This window comes from Nelusetta ayraudi, unplaced genomic scaffold (genome assembly GCF_046127955.1).
Source record: "Nelusetta ayraudi isolate G7.1 ecotype Tasmania unplaced genomic scaffold, CSIRO-AGI_Nayr_v1 ptg000013l, whole genome shotgun sequence".
Classification (NCBI taxonomy): Eukaryota; Metazoa; Chordata; class Actinopteri; order Tetraodontiformes; family Monacanthidae; genus Nelusetta; species Nelusetta ayraudi.
In genome coordinates this window covers 4,217,429-4,232,511 of record NW_027466063.1, presented here as the reverse complement: position 1 = coordinate 4,232,511, position 15,083 = coordinate 4,217,429, and the positions used below count along the sequence as shown (strand labels likewise).

General features: G+C 42.7%; 2 protein-coding genes across 2 annotated transcripts; one reads left to right on the top strand and one right to left on the bottom strand.

Moving 5' to 3' along the window:
- The first annotated feature begins 4,685 nt into the window (after nucleotides 1-4,685).
- Nucleotides 4,686-13,679, top strand: LOC142886030 (serine/threonine-protein kinase NIM1). Its single transcript, XM_076022935.1, has 4 exons — nucleotides 4,686-4,784; nucleotides 9,800-10,114; nucleotides 10,673-10,941; nucleotides 11,517-13,679. Exons 2-4 carry the CDS (start codon nucleotides 9,832-9,834, stop codon nucleotides 12,267-12,269), a joined length of 1,305 nt encoding a protein of 434 aa, XP_075879050.1. The 5' UTR covers nucleotides 4,686-4,784; nucleotides 9,800-9,831; the 3' UTR covers nucleotides 12,270-13,679.
- Nucleotides 5,020-6,959, bottom strand: pole4 (polymerase (DNA-directed), epsilon 4, accessory subunit). Its single transcript, XM_076022936.1, has 4 exons — nucleotides 6,529-6,959; nucleotides 5,578-5,662; nucleotides 5,402-5,443; nucleotides 5,020-5,276 (listed from the first exon to the last, which is right to left on the bottom strand). The coding sequence occupies exons 1-4, from the start codon at nucleotides 6,787-6,789 to the stop codon at nucleotides 5,263-5,265; spliced, it is 402 nt and encodes a 133-aa protein (XP_075879051.1). The 5' UTR covers nucleotides 6,790-6,959; the 3' UTR covers nucleotides 5,020-5,262.
- Nucleotides 13,680-15,083: the final 1,404 nt, after the last annotated feature.

Sequence of the window (15,083 nt, the reverse complement as noted above, 5' to 3'; positions counted from 1 at the left end):
CTCTCACGCTCAGCTGAACTCCCTCCCTCTCATTCTATTTTTCTTTCGCACTTATCTCACCTCTCCTTCATTTCTCCTTCCCGCCAGTCTTCGCTCGCCGCGCCAAGCCTCATTTGTCTCGTTGGGAGCCTGTGAATCTCCTCCTTTCTCTTGCCCTGATTGCACGTTCCCACCTTGCAAAGAATCACACCGTGGCGTCGCAGGCAATTTAGCACCGACTCGCCGCTCAAGTTCTGCAAAATGGTCGTTTTTCACGTGCAACTCCGCTTATTCTGGTTTGCAAACTGTGTTGGTAAAGTCCAGCAAGTTCTCCTCTCTGTGGGACTCCAAACAAAGGCCTGCTCCTTCTGTGGACATGTACCAATTAGAACCACTCTGGTTTTATTGATAGTGACTCTGGATACAGCCGAGAAGCAAGAATTAGTGTTGACTTTGTTTTTATGTTTGGCTCATGATATGTGTTTTCTGCATTTGAATTTGCTACACAGCACAACCAATCTCTGTTTCATCTCCCTCCTCTGAGTGCTTTACTTCTGATCCAGGCTTGTTAAAGGTACTTTCCCCTTTTTAGGTATTAACGGTGATCTGCAGCTTTTGGAGTTTGTTTGCTCAGTGCTCTTTTGCGGTTTCTGTTTTATTCAAAGTGAATGTGAAGACGGTGTTTTCTTCTATATTTTATTCATGTTTTGCTTTTGATGGATACCAAATGCTCAACATGGCTTAGCTCAAGCCATGCAGTGCAGCTTCCCAAGCAGAAATGTCCTTAAGATTAAAATGAATGTACTTTGATGAATAAATTGGGATCATAAAAACATTTAGATGACTGACAAAGAAAAAAGTTTTGCAGCTGCAAGAATAAGTTGGAGGTTTTGTTTGACAGCAGAGTATTTCAGAGCCATTAAAGCTTTAGACCTGATACAGATACTGTCTGGCCTTTGATGTCTGTGGATGGAAAAAAGAGTCTACAAATTGGACCCTTGAAATTATTGAAGACAAAGCAAAATGAGATGAAACAATCACTCCTTGCACAAAGAAAGTTCAACATAACCGCAGTGTGTTCTGTATGTCTTGTACGGTGTGTGTTGTGCTCAGAAGACGGCAGCCTGTTTGGCCAGTTGACTTGTAGGACAGAGATCCTCAGTTGCAGGTGTGCACACAGATGAGCCGCATTCTTTGTTTAATTTTGTGAACCTGCATGTCCTCCAGTCCGTGTCCAAGCTGTGGTGAAAGTCAGCTGACTGAAAATTCAACCTTAAAGTGAAAGCTGTGAAGAGGTGAGTGCGTGACAATTCCTGTTTTTAAGTTTGATTCATACTTGGAACCAAAAGATCCTTTAAATCTTGTTGCTGTGACCACAACAAATGCTGACAGTTGAGTTTCCATCAGCAGCAGGACTGCAGCCGAGTGTGTCTTGTCATTCTAAGACACAGCCACATGAAGGGCCTCATGGCCACAATCCTGCTTGTTTATGTGGTTACAGATGCAGCAAAACACGTTTGGAGGGAGACTTTCATGTTTCTGTTTTAACTTGATTTATTTACTTGTTGATTTTACAAGTACGCATATGCATGTGACACTGCCTGAAGTTTGCATGAAGGTTTTTGCCCATGGCTAATCTTCATTTCTGGCCATCAGTCATCGCTCATTAGAATTTGGACTGAGGAACTGGAACCAAAACAGTTCAAAATGAAATAGAGCAAAGCTCCCCACACCCTCAGTGTTTTCTCTCCCAGACTAACAATATAAAAAAGGAGTATCATTATGAATGTGAATTTATATTTTTACATTAATAATGTTTCTTTTTTTCTTGTTAGGTGTGGCGGAACAAAGTTATCTCCCCTCATGGGCCGCCAATAGCATTGTGTTTGCGACTGCATCTTATCATGAGTTACTTAGAGCGCAAATGTTGGATGATGATGATGGTTGTGGTGGTGGTGGGAAGAGAAAAACTTGCAAGTTATTTCTGCTGGACTGAAATTAAAGTTCTGACATTCATAGCTGAGAGTTGAGACACAGCTGAAGTGATTGTGCTGTCAGCTCAGTGGAAACTGAGCCATGTTATTTATCATAACCATTTATCGATAGAAGATACATCCAACGTGTCTCCAACGGCGATTCTGGCAGAGATAATGAAAAGGAAATAGAGTTGAAATAAAGTTGCAGTTTTGACAAAAATATACAGCACAAAATATTGACTCTAATGTTAAGCAATGAAACAAGACGTCAAATACATATATTGTTAATTGTATATTGGAACAGTGTCACAGGTTTGCAATGAAAAGCAGTTACATATGAGGGACATATGGATGAGTTGATGTTCACCAGCAGAGCCACACCCTGGACAGTTTATCTCTTGACCCCTGTGACTTCTGCTGGAACATCAAAGAATTGTTCAGACAATAAGTTGAGGAGATGTCCCTTATGGACACATGTCTCTGAAGACTACATGTGAAAGTATGGTCCCGATCTACTGTGTGTGTGTGAGTGTGTGTGTGTGCCAGGGGTGGAGTTAACTATTCAAGAAATTGACCCAAGAAATCAGGTTTGGAATGTCAGCTGCAAAAACATACCTTCCACATGACTACAGGTTGGCTTGCGAGGCTGATGCATTTCTTGCATATCTTTGCAGCGATTAAAAGATCTCCTGCCGTGGCGCGAGCACCGTGCGATCATGTAACGTGTTCAGAAAAAGGAAAAAAAAAGAAGAAGGATGAACCACCGGCAGCCAATTGATGAACTGGCTTCTTTTAATGTAAGTAGATTTTTGGGCTGTGGTGTTGAAGGGTCTCTGGTGTTGGGAACCACTTCCTGTTCCGACTGTGTAAGAGAATTAGACTGAGGGATGACATGCAGGAGAGAAGGTGATGAGAAATCCTTGAAAGAGGTAGAAATGGAAACTTTTAATTAGGCTGTGCAGAGCAAACTGACAACTATGACACCTTTTCATATATGACACTTTTTTTTTTATAAGACGTGATTAAGATCAAGATCGTCTTGTGCCCCCAATTAAACCAGATCCATCTTGAAAATCCCTGCAGTTTCTGTAAGGATTCCGCACGTATATATGTGAAATGTAATTACTGGTGTTGGTGCTCTTGTGTCTCAGGTGCACCTGAGACACAAGTGTACGGACAAGTGTAGTAAATAAATTAGTTTGAATTGAAGTTAACCTAGAATATGATAGTAGAATATAAACTAACCACTAGGGCCACTTACTAACAACAACATGGGATCAAAACCAAGTTGAACAGCAGGTTCTTCACATTTTTTTTTTAATTACTGATGAGTTCACCTTGTGCATCTAAACACAAATGTTGATTTTTGAAAACAGGTGCTGTATTTCCCTGCGCTCAGTGCTAATAATTGTATTGAAATCCAAACCTCACATTCAACAGAGACCAGTAATGAGCTCTGACCAGTAATGGCTCTCGCAATTTTAATTAGGTGTTTAATCATTACAACTAACACCCCAGATGAGCTTTGTAGTATGTACAGGAATTTATTTTCATGAAATTTTAATGACTTTTATAAAAATTAAAAAATCTTGACTTCAGGGTTTTCCATCTGAACATTATCATGCAGCCACATGCCCTTCTTTCTCCAATCAGCTGAGATTAAAATTGTTCCCTCTCAGGCCGCTGCGAGGTTGGGCATTTTCACACGAGACTTCCCAACTGGAATGTTAACTGTGGAAATAAAATGATGTCCAAACCTGATTATATTTGATGATTATATTTTATTAGAAGCGAGCCTTCCACTCCCTGGTGCCAGTCAGACATTCCTCTGCAGGGAGTTGACTGGCGCTCTCCTGGAACCAAACATCTGTGCTTCTCACAGCCCCGTTTCATTACTCCACGAAACACTAAACCCAGATAATCAGCCCAAACACATTCAGGCATTTATTTTGAAAATCCCCACAGCAAAAACACGCGGGGTCTTGACTGTGCACAAAGGGTGAAACTGAAGACTTTGGACATGCTCAACAAATGCTGCCGGGAAGAACAACACACATCTCAGGTCTGGAGAGATCCAGGGACATTCCTGATGCGATGAAGCTCTGTGATTTTCCTCAGTGCTGAACAACAGAGGAAATATGACCTCCGCTGTTCCACCACTGGTCTGAGTTGTGCTGTGTGCACGTCCAGAATGATAAATTTGTTATTTCATTATGTCGGAGTCAAGTGTTTGAACTTTTTTGCTTGTCTGGCAAATTGGGCGTTGACATCTGGCTGACTGATCAGGTCAAATGAATGTTGCATCAAATGTTCAGATCCAGTTAGTGCTCTTAAACGCTCTGGTGACAATCTTGACATGGCCCCCAGACGCTGAGAGCAGCTTCTCCCTGCTTCTCTGAGGAGAATGGGTCTAATGTTGAAAGTAATTTTTTTACTGTCATGTCTGATCATCACCATTTTGCCAGGCGAATTGTGTATATATATTAGAAATCACAGTCACGCTGCATGACAACAAATGCTTTGTGGCTGTTTTGTTGTCTCATATAGGCAGTATATTAAAATCATTACAAGCGGTTCGTAGTTGGTAGTTAATGTTTGTATAATGTGTATAAAGAAAAGAAGGGGGATAACACAGAATAGAGGCCTAACAAAATGTAAAAAATAGGTCTAGTCATCTGAGAATAAAAAAAAAATATATATAGATTTATTTATTTTTTTAAAATCTTTGACAGATGGGGTCAGCCAGCAGCTCCAGTATCCACTGTGCGGATCAGCACCCTGGACAGAGGTATTTACAGTAGATTCTAAATATGATCCATGTGACCTGAGGTGAGAGCGGTTACACACTTCAACGGTGTCTAATGTTGGCTTCTACTTCATTTAGAAACACCCGCATTTTTCGCTCCTTCTGCAAGATTCAATGAACTTCCCCACTGCACTTCACATCAAACCTGAGGTTTCAATGTTTAAGCCATACAATTATTAAAAATATGGATTGTTTTCAGCCTTAAATAATGATATCCCTGCAAGTTCCAGTATGTTAGTAAAAATGAAATAGACTTAATTCGTTAAGACTTAATTTTTAATTGTACAGCAGTATTTCACAAATATTTACAAAACATTTACATGTCACTGTTGAAAACTCCTCGTGACACACTGAAAACGTTCAGAAATGGCAGTTTCCAGAAATTATTTTTTTTTTAAAAATAAAAAGTGATAAAAGTTTCCCACAAAGGCTCCTGTTGCTGGCGTGAAGTTTCTCAGATGCAGGGATGACCTGGTGTATTGTCCCCTTCTGCAGCAGTGTTTAATCAAGTGTGCCTAGACAGAAAATAAAGATTAAATCACTTCAAGCAGAGCTGAAAGTGAGAGTCTCACTGTTAAAGTCTTTGATCAGACAAGACATCTTGAATCCTGAGTTGTTTTTTTTGACACGTGGCGCTCACCTTCAAGAAAGGCAAATTCATCAATGGCCTCTATTGCATTGTCTGGAAGAGAAATAAAAGTATGTATAGAAGTACGTGATGAGCACATTTGTCAAACAGTGACGATCAAACCCAATTTAACGCCTGAAGCCTCAGTATTTAAAATATCCATTTTAAATCTTCATAGCACAACTCACCCAAATCTTTCCTTTGCAAGGTTTTTCTCTTCCCTTGTTGGGCGTAGACCAGAGCATCTTTGGCGATCATCTCAACAAACAACTCCTGCAGGACAGAAATTAACTTAGGTCCCATTGTTTTAAAATGATACGCCAGTTACAGCCTTTCTCCCCCAAAGATGATTGGACAACAACACAGCTTGTAAAGCAGGCAAACTATGGCCTGCGGGTGCATATGTGGGCCCGTTAAGCTTTTTGATCCGGCCTCCCGAACTTGAAGAAACTATGTTAATAGCAAGTAAGTCATAAAATAGCTGTATTTCATCCATTTCTTCCGTGCATTAATAGTCAGTTCAATAAAAAGCTAAATACTGTACCAACACAAATTTTGTTCTAACACTTTTTCTCTCTCCCTCTTTTTTTTATTTTTTATTTTTTATTTTTTAATAGACATAGCACAAGTTTTCTACATATCTCATCATATTTTTTTCTCCTATAAGGTGGGTCACCAAAACGTTCCATCCATCTGCTCCTGCTCCGGCCCATTGTGGCCCACCAGTCAAAGTTTGCCCACCCCTCCTCTGAAGGGAACGTTGACCCAAAAATGTAATTTCGCTCATTTCCTTGTCTGTAAAGCTAGATGACACTATGCGTATGTCCGCATGTTATTATTCTTATTATTACGTCACGGATACGCGCATTTCGAAGATGCACGTTCTCGAGACCGGCGCACATGTAAACATCAATGGCGCCTTGGCCGAGCTGTGCACGCCGGCTAGCCGCGTTCACTTCACCGGGACTGCCAGCGGTGGAAAAGACGCAGGGGGAGCTGAGAGTCGTAAAACCCAGAAAAGTACTGCACGTTCACAGCACGTCTTACACTGCAGTGTGGTAAACGGAATCACGCAGAATATCCCGCTTCAGTCTGTCATAGCCTAGCATAGTCGCAGCCTCCGCTCGCTCCTTCCTTACCGTTGCTTTAGCGATGATGAACACGGACTCTTGGCTGGCGAGGGACACATCCGGGTCGGTCTTCATGAGCGCCTTGATGCGGGCCAGCGGCAGTTTGGACAGTCGGTTGTGTGTCGCGGAGGCGGCGGCGGCGGCGGCGGCTGGGCTCGTCTGCTGGCCGCCCTCCTCCTCCGCCTCGGCCCCGCGGCTCTCCTCCTCGCTGCCGCAGCGGTCCGGGTCGTGCTCCGTCGGGCTAGCGGATGTAGCCACTGCTGCCGCCATTGTCCTACGTTATCTTCTTCTCAAGCGTCGTATGAGAGAACTGCGCACAAGTCAGCCACAGACGTTTATCTCTCTAACATGTCACACAGGCATCTCTCGCTCACACACACACACACACACACACACACTACTACTACGAGCATCAGCCACGCGCCATCAAGCACTTCCGTCCATTCAATGAGGAAAGTTCGCTAATTGGTCGACAGTGCACTTTGTCCCGCCTTTTCCTCTCCCGCCAATTAGCTTTTCAATGATTGGCCAGAGTGTTAATCACGGAGGAAAAAAAAAAAAAAATTCGTTTTTAATGCCGATTCCGAATAGTTTTTTTTTAAATTATTATTATTATTATTATTATTATTATTATTATTATTATTATTATTATTATTATTATTATTATTATTATTTATTTTATTTTTTTTTAATTCTAATTCTTTTAGTCCCTGCGATACTCTACTCACGCAAGATAGAATTCCTCTTTAACTGATAGGGATGGTATTTAGTAACTGATAGGGATGGTATTTAGTAGTTAGAGCACGCAGATTTGCTCACCCTTAGACAGAGAATGCACTTGGCGATATAATTTTCAACAAAATGGAGAGCTTTAGTTATCAAACTAATACATTTTAGTCATAAAGTGATGCTCGATTCAGCATTTTTCACTATTACTAAAGGCCATTTTAAAACACAAAGGGGAAGAAACAGCTTGAATATTTACAACTTGTCCGAAATCTCCATAAGAGGTTTTCTGGGGCAGGATTAACTAATTAACTAAACTAAACCTAAACCTTTTTTTTTGTTTTTTTTGATGTGCTGTAATTTGTCCTGATGCTTTACAACTTTGCCAAACTGTTATATATAATCGTCAAAAATACAGACACAAAATGTGATATGAACATCTGTCTAGGAGGGATTCTTTTGAAAAAGTCTTGGCAACACTACAAGTCGTGGTAAATGGTTGTAGGACATGTCTGGATTCCTTGAAAATGGCCACACTTGAAGTGTTAATTCAAAATGTATAAAGGACATGAATTCTCAAAATGTGACAGTGGTAAGAGGGAATTAAATCCAGAAGGTGGCAGCAGTGATGCACCACAAATAATTGAGGAACCCAGAACATACAAGTTTCTTTGTTTTCTCAACGTTTTCGGGGGGAAGACGTAACAGTGGTCAGATGGAGCCTATCCCAGCTGTCTTTGGATGAAGGCAGGATACACCCAAGACAAATCGTGAGTTTATTGCAGGTCCTCAAAGAAAGATGACAACACAAACGACAGCCTGTGTTTCAAACATGAAGGAGATACACTAGCCTTCAAACTGAATATATCCAATATTTGTAGCATATTATGGTGTTTGTTGCTCCTGAATCTGACACCTCAACATTGATAGCTGTTTAAGACAGTTTGTTATTTATAACATCATCAGATTCAAACAGAATTTTCCGGGTCTGGGGCCTCTCCTCTGTGGAGTTTGCATGTTCTCCCTGTGTGTGCGTGGGTTCTCAGGCTTCCTCCCGCAGTCCAAAAACATGGATGTGAGGTGAATTGGAAAGTCGTAGGTGTGTATGTGGGTGCAAATGGTTGCATGTCTTTGTTTGTCTCTATGTGGCCCTATGATGAACTGCTGACTTGTCCAGAGTGTCACCCTGCCTTCACCCTATGACAGCTTGGATAGGCTCCATGGATGGAATGGATGAAAGGAAGGTTATGTCTGACTGTGATGAGTCAAGAGACAGCCAAGGCGTGAGAAGGTTCACAGTAACAGCCTTTTGCATTTTTTTTTATACATATATATATATTTATCCGTTTTATACTATCAAAATATACTACCCCATAATTTACCATTTGTCCCTAACAGAGGCAAGTATACGTATGATTGGTTTCTTTTATGAAGCGTGCATGCAGGATTTCCATCCTCTCAGCATGTGCCAGATCCACTGATAAACTGCTTTAATAGGATTGGCAGGAGTGATTTAGTCCTCAGAGTCTCCATTGAGTTCAGTCACAGCCAGGTGTTACAACTTGAGGTACGCAGATGAAGGACCCACAGCTCCCAGGTAAACTGCTTCTCTCTTTTTTTTTTACTTTGGTGTTTTGTTAATTTAACTTGCAACTTTAAAACTTTCAACTGATGTTTTAAGGATTTGATCATTCAATGATATTGCGCAGCGCTACAATAGAAAAGGGATACAGGTGACAGAATTATTGTAAGAGCCCTGGCATCACTAAAGCATCTCTTGATTGGGAAGTAAAGAGGAAAAGTGTGCAAATGTTATATAATCAAACAAAACAATGAAAGAATTTTAGAACACTGCTGTTTATATCAAACAGGGCATATTTGGCATGTTTTTAATCTAAGTTTGCTGACACTAAAGGCTTGCGTGTGCTGTGAATAAGGCCTGTGCTTCCCAAAGACACAATGGCAGGAAAGGTCTGCACATCCTGCATTTGTCCATTTGTAATTATAAAAACATGTTGGGATTGATTGGGGGAAAACATCAGCGTGTTTCTTAACTTTTTAAGATTGTAAAATGCCAATAGCTTGACTAAAATTTTTGTCCAAGTTAATGAAAAAAAGTAAGCTTCCCTTACATTCTTATGGCAAATATGCACTAATGAATCCTCAGATAAACATGTTTGCATTCTGGGTTCTAACTTAATATATTTGTAGAAACAACTTAGCCAGTTGTTATTTCTGTCTGTCCCTTTACAAACAAGTACTTTGCGAATACAGTTGTAAAAGAGGCCAGACGCTGAACCGCACACAGGACAAAGTTAGCTGACATGGAGGCTAATCTCATTAACTTGGTATAAGTACCCTATAAATAGAGCACAAGCCTTTTGTTAGAGTTCAACTGTCGCATCCCTAAGTGATGTAAGAGGGTGTCAGGCCTTTCTAAATAGTAAAACTGAAAGAAAACCTTTCATGTTGAATGAATAACATGTACCAAAGTGACATTGTCTTCTAATTGATTTTCTGTGTTTTAAAAATTCCTTTGAATTTTCTATTTCAGCAATCAAAAGCTGCCTCTGGGCAAAGCAGAAGATGAGCAAAAAACATAAAAATGAGCCTTCAAAGGAGGAAAAGACTGCAAAGCCCCAAGGCCCTGCCGTCGCTGCTGCTGCGAGCGCTGTAGTTCCACAGTTGACAGAAGCCGAGAGGATGAGGCAGACACCGTTTGAGCGGCTTGTCTACGACATGTCGCACAACGAGAGGTTTGTCAACGACCTGATGCTCGGCAGGCGGGTCGGCTTCTATGAGCTGCGTGGCGAGATCGGGCAAGGGAACTTTTCCACCGTCAGACTGGGCATTCATGCCCTGACCAAAGGTATTATTCACTTGTAAACTTAACTTGCTTTTAACATGAAATTCTTGCAGACTTTAAATTTGTTTGAGACACTCAGCTTTTTATTGGCAGACCGGTATAGAATAGGACAAAGTTTTTTTGTTGTTGTTAAGTAACAGTAAATAAATAAATGGACGTATGGTAAGAAATTCCCAGATAATGGCACTAAATCACCACTGGGAAACTTGGCAGCGATGTGTTGTGAGATGACCAGAACTTTGAATGAGACTGTTGAAGTACGAAAAACAAAGAGGCCATGCAAAGAAGGTAGAATGCTTCCATTTAAGGAGCTATGGCCAACTCAAGAGGTGATTCACTTGCTCAAAAATCTAGAGCACCCAGTTTATGAACCAGAGACTCGGAGGAATGCCTTTGATTAGACCACCCTGCTGTTCTTTGAGCTCATTTCGCTTGATGGTCAATCAATTCCAGTTTAATCTGGTTAACATCATGTTTTTAAATCTCATCCTGTCCTGACTGACACCTCTCTCACCTTGTCAGACCCACTGAGACTAACACCTTAGCTCCCTTCTGTCTCAGAGAGAGTGGCGGTCAAAGTCATGGACAAGCAGCGTCTGGACAAGAAGAGCCAGCTGTTGACCACCGCAGAGATCAGCTGCATGGAGAAGCTGTGCCACCCCAACATCGTGCGGCTGTACGAGGTGCTCGAGACCAGCAGGAAGATCTACCTGGTGATGGAGTACGGCAGCGGTGGGGACCTCTTCTCACGAATCACCACCAGGGGGAAGCTGAGCGACTTGGAATCGAAGCTGGTCTTCGCTCAGATCATTTCTGCCGTGAAACACATGGTGAGTCCCACGAACGTCATTCAAATCTAACTTGCACTGAACTTGGAGGAAAATCCTGATTGTTAAAAAGGCTTGCAGTACATTTTTATACTGCATAATTAGTACACTGTATGTCGTCCTTTAGTTTGTGTTTCTTATTGGAATTATCTCAACACAGAACAAATGCCAGGACGTGGACGGCAACACAAATTAGAATAATTTTTTTTCAGCGTCTGAAATAATTCAATTTTTTAAACCTTTCCTCCACCTTAAAGACCCAGATTTGTACAGATTTAGTAGCACAGTTGTACAGTGTGAACAAACCAAAAGATTGAACGACTGGCCTTGCAAACTCTTTTCTCTCATCCACAAACTCCGTGTTGTAAACTCCACTTTGATGTAAATCATTGTTTCTGGTGTGCGCTGTAATAGCGTGGTCAAATAACAACCCCCCCTGCCCCGAGCAGACCCAAGTTCAGCGCTACATGTGGTGGTGCAATGAGCTATTTCATATTTCTGTCAAATTAGTTGTCAAAATAAAAAACAAATTCACTCCCCTCCCCCAAAATTCTTTTGGGATTTTTTTTCCTCCTCAGCACGACAACAACATCATCCACCGAGACCTGAAGGCAGAGAACGTCTTCTACAACACCAGCTACTGCATCAAGGTGGGAGACTTTGGCTTCAGCACCAACTGCGGGCCCAACGAGCCCCTCACCAGCTTCTGCGGCTCGCCGCCCTACGCCGCTCCCGAGCTGTTCAAGGACAAAGGCTACATCGGACGCCACTCCGACACCTGGGCCCTGGGGATCCTCTTGTACTTCATGGTGACGGCTACCATGCCTTTCTACGGGGACAACCTAGGTCGGCTGAAGCGTTGCATCCTGCAGGGGGCCTACAGCATTCCAGAGTATGTGCCTGATCCGTGCCAGCTGCTCATCAAGGGCATGCTGCGGCCGATTCCGGCTGACCGCTCCTCCCTCACGCAGATCACCAACAGTGCTTGGCTGACGGGGATCGAGTACGCCTGCCCCTACGTCCCGCTGCCCGTGACCCCGTCCCGCTTGGCCCAGGACGACCAGGCGCTGGGCGCGGAGGAGCGGGAGGTGAAGGACATGCTGGCAGACCTCGGGATCCTTGCGCTCCACTTTCGGAACAATCCCTGCATGGACGGCAGGAGCCCGCTGACGGGGACCTACCGCATCCTCCTGCACCGGGTGCAGAAGAGGAGGTCGGTGGAGTCGGTGGGCTACTCGTCGCTTCACCCGGACGAGTACCCGAGTGCGGCAAAGTGGTCCATAGCATCTGTGGCCAAACACACTCCCTCTGCGGTCTGTGCTTTGCTCTGATGGTGAACATCTGGACTGGCTTTGTCACAGCTGACAGCGGCTGGGTTACTGTTACCCTTAGAAATGTGCAAAATCTAAATAGCCCAATTAAAAAAAAACTGGTGATGGAAAAAACAGAATTCTGAAATTAAAAACCTCTCAAAAGAAGTTTGCATGCTCTCATGTGGAGGTTTTACAGACGTTTCAATATAGAAATATACCACAAAAGTGCAATGGAAACATTTGCTCGACACAGGACTTGTCATATGCTGTCACGTGACCAGTTATCTTCGAGACTACATTGCGGAGCGGTATGTGTGGACAAAGGAGGAGACCCAGACTTTTCTTGACATCCTGCGTGAGAAAAATCTACCCGCTTTAACCGCCTGATGAACTCTCATCCTTTGACTTTGTCTTTTATTCAGTTTTGTCAAGGCAAGGTATTGAGCGTCATCTTTCTTCCAGCCAAGTGAAAACTCATGAGAATGAACAAACTTATGCCCGGTGCTCGTACACAATGGAAACGCATACAAAGCACTTTGTCGAAAATTTTAGAAATATTGCTTTTATTTTGCAAAGAAATTGTAATTCCAGTTCTTTTAGTTGTAAACATGGAAGGCCTGTTGGCCCGTCGTCCTCTGATCTCTCCCATGTATTGCAAGAAAGGTTGAAACGATGTGGATGGAGGTTCTCGTCGGTCTAATTCAATTCCGGCCTACAGTGGAGAACACCCCCCTCGAGCAGTTCGCTCCAGTTCTCAGGTTACATCACCAGCCGCACGCTGACAGCCGCACAGCGTTCATCAGTCAAGCCGGGCTATCGGTGACACAACCGTCGAAGGCTCAGAATATAGTGGTAATCCCAGACCGCAGGTAATCCTGCTGAGAACATGCTTGGTCCAACAAAAACAAAACCTGACACCCCTGGAGGAAAATATCAGCGTTACGTTATAGAAATGAAGACAAATTGTCCAAACAGAATTGTCGTCCATTTTTAAATATTTCCGAACAAATGTTTGGGAAAGCCTTAATAAGTTAAAAGTGACAGAGCGAAAGTCTAGAGTTTGCGATGTTGACATCTATGTTCTGTATTAGTGAGTATTCAATTGGTAGCTTCATCCTTCGTCAGTAGCAATGCTAACTTCATGCAACAGCTGCAAACTGCCAACGAGCAGGGCCACGTCGTCCAAATTCACAGTAAAGCTGTTTTACAAACAATAATGAAAATGTATTCCTTCCAGCCTGGAGGCCTGTTTCACTTCGTGATTCCTCGTAGTGGAACGTTCCATCTTGGGACAACAAATTTCCTGGAACTGATGTTTTTCGAGGCATGTTGAGCTTTTGAGCCCCATCAAGAGCCAAGTAGGAAATGTAATGCGTTTATAAACCTTCATATGTGTAAGATTAAAAAAAAGAAAGAAACTTGTTTCACAAACTAATTCAATTTTTTCATGTCAAAAGAAGTCTCCCACAGACACCAGGTTTCAACGATTTCACAACTTTGCACCGTCTTTGCCAGTAACTGTAAGCAATGTTAAGCCATTCATTATGCATGTGTGAGGGCCCGTGACCTGTTCTCACACAAGCGTGTGTGCACAGTGTGTGTGCAGGAACAGAGAAATTGTTGAAGCCCCAGAGAATGTGAAGGAGGAACTGTGTTCTTGCTCAATAGCGCCGGTGCTCTGGTGGGAAAGTCCCTGTTAACATAGATGGGGACTGGAGACGCGCTGCAGAGGGATGCAGATAGATCAAGAGTTCTGAAGATATGGTAAATATATGAACTACACTGACATACTTTCGGAAATGAGATTTGAAAGTAGGGGCAGTCACCTTTAAGCCACGTTCACTCCACACAAACCCAAGCAAGAAGCATTTCAAAACTTAGATAAGCTAGAATTCTTAATACCAGCATGGCAAATTGTCTGCTCGATGACAAGTCAGTCATGACAACAGCTACTTAAAGTCCAAACAAATATTTTGCTAGTTAAATTCTAGTAGTAAAAAAATCTGTTTATGGCTTCCATCAGACAATAAATAATATTTTCTCTAAACTTTATCCAACCCCTCAGATTATCCTCTGGAACAGCAAGGTTAAGTTAGTTAGAATTGGAAAAAGAAAAAGAAAAGCACTTGGCAGCTACAGACTTGACCTGAGGTTGTCAGACCCCTTGTAAAAAAAATAATAATCACGGAGCTTTGAAAAGACAAACAAAGCTAAAGAAAGCAAACCAACCATGACCAAAAAAAGTGACAGTTGTCTTTTCCGATCCTTGATTGACTCATGTTTTGAGGTGACTAAGCTCATACAGGGATCCGACTGTTGAAACAAACCTCAAGCATGGCAGAGGATTAGCGGTGTCTCACGGTGGATTATGCAATGTGTTTCCGCCGTCCACGCAGCACTTGAAGGGCCCTTCGTCTTCCCACCATCCTGGATCTTAGAGCAATTACCTCCAACACTCTCACCCCAAACAATCACTTTCCATTGTTTCCACTGCATGTGCGGGCACCACGGCTTGCAACCAGGTCCAGCACATGTCAGGGTTCTGACAATCCTGTGGTGAAAAGGGGACAGGGAATCAGACGCAAAATGCAAAAATGCTGCTCAAGTGAAACAAGATGAAACATGTCATGGTGTTTCACTCTGACGGAGCGCAGTGAAGACTTTTGCTTCAGTGTTCAGGAACACGACCCAGATCGAGACTCACCGCCTGAACCTGGAGTGATTCTGGGAAGGCCCAGGGGCAGCGTCAGTCAACAGCTGCAGCGCTTCATTCGTCACACGATAAGAGGGTTGTCGTTTTTATCACCACTCATGTGGATCCAAACGGTCGGT

Bases quoted from the DNA above. Each gene is read 5' to 3' on its own strand.
- LOC142886030 (XM_076022935.1), top strand. From the start codon at position 9,832: ATGAGCAAAAAACATAAAAATGAGCCTTCAAAGGAGGAAAAGACTGCA. The intron at 10,115-10,672 runs GTATTATTCACT...CTTCTGTCTCAG, and splicing joins CATTCATGCCCTGACCAAAG to AGAGAGTGGCGGTCAAAGTC. The intron at 10,942-11,516 runs GTGAGTCCCACG...TTTCCTCCTCAG, and splicing joins TTTCTGCCGTGAAACACATG to CACGACAACAACATCATCCA.
- pole4 (XM_076022936.1), bottom strand. From the start codon at position 6,789: ATGGCGGCAGCAGTGGCTACATCCGCTAGCCCGACGGAGCACGACCCG. The intron at 5,663-6,528 runs GTAAGGAAGGAG...TCTGTCCTGCAG, and splicing joins TCATCATCGCTAAAGCAACG to GAGTTGTTTGTTGAGATGAT. The intron at 5,444-5,577 runs GTGAGTTGTGCT...TTTCTCTTCCAG, and splicing joins CTTGCAAAGGAAAGATTTGG to ACAATGCAATAGAGGCCATT.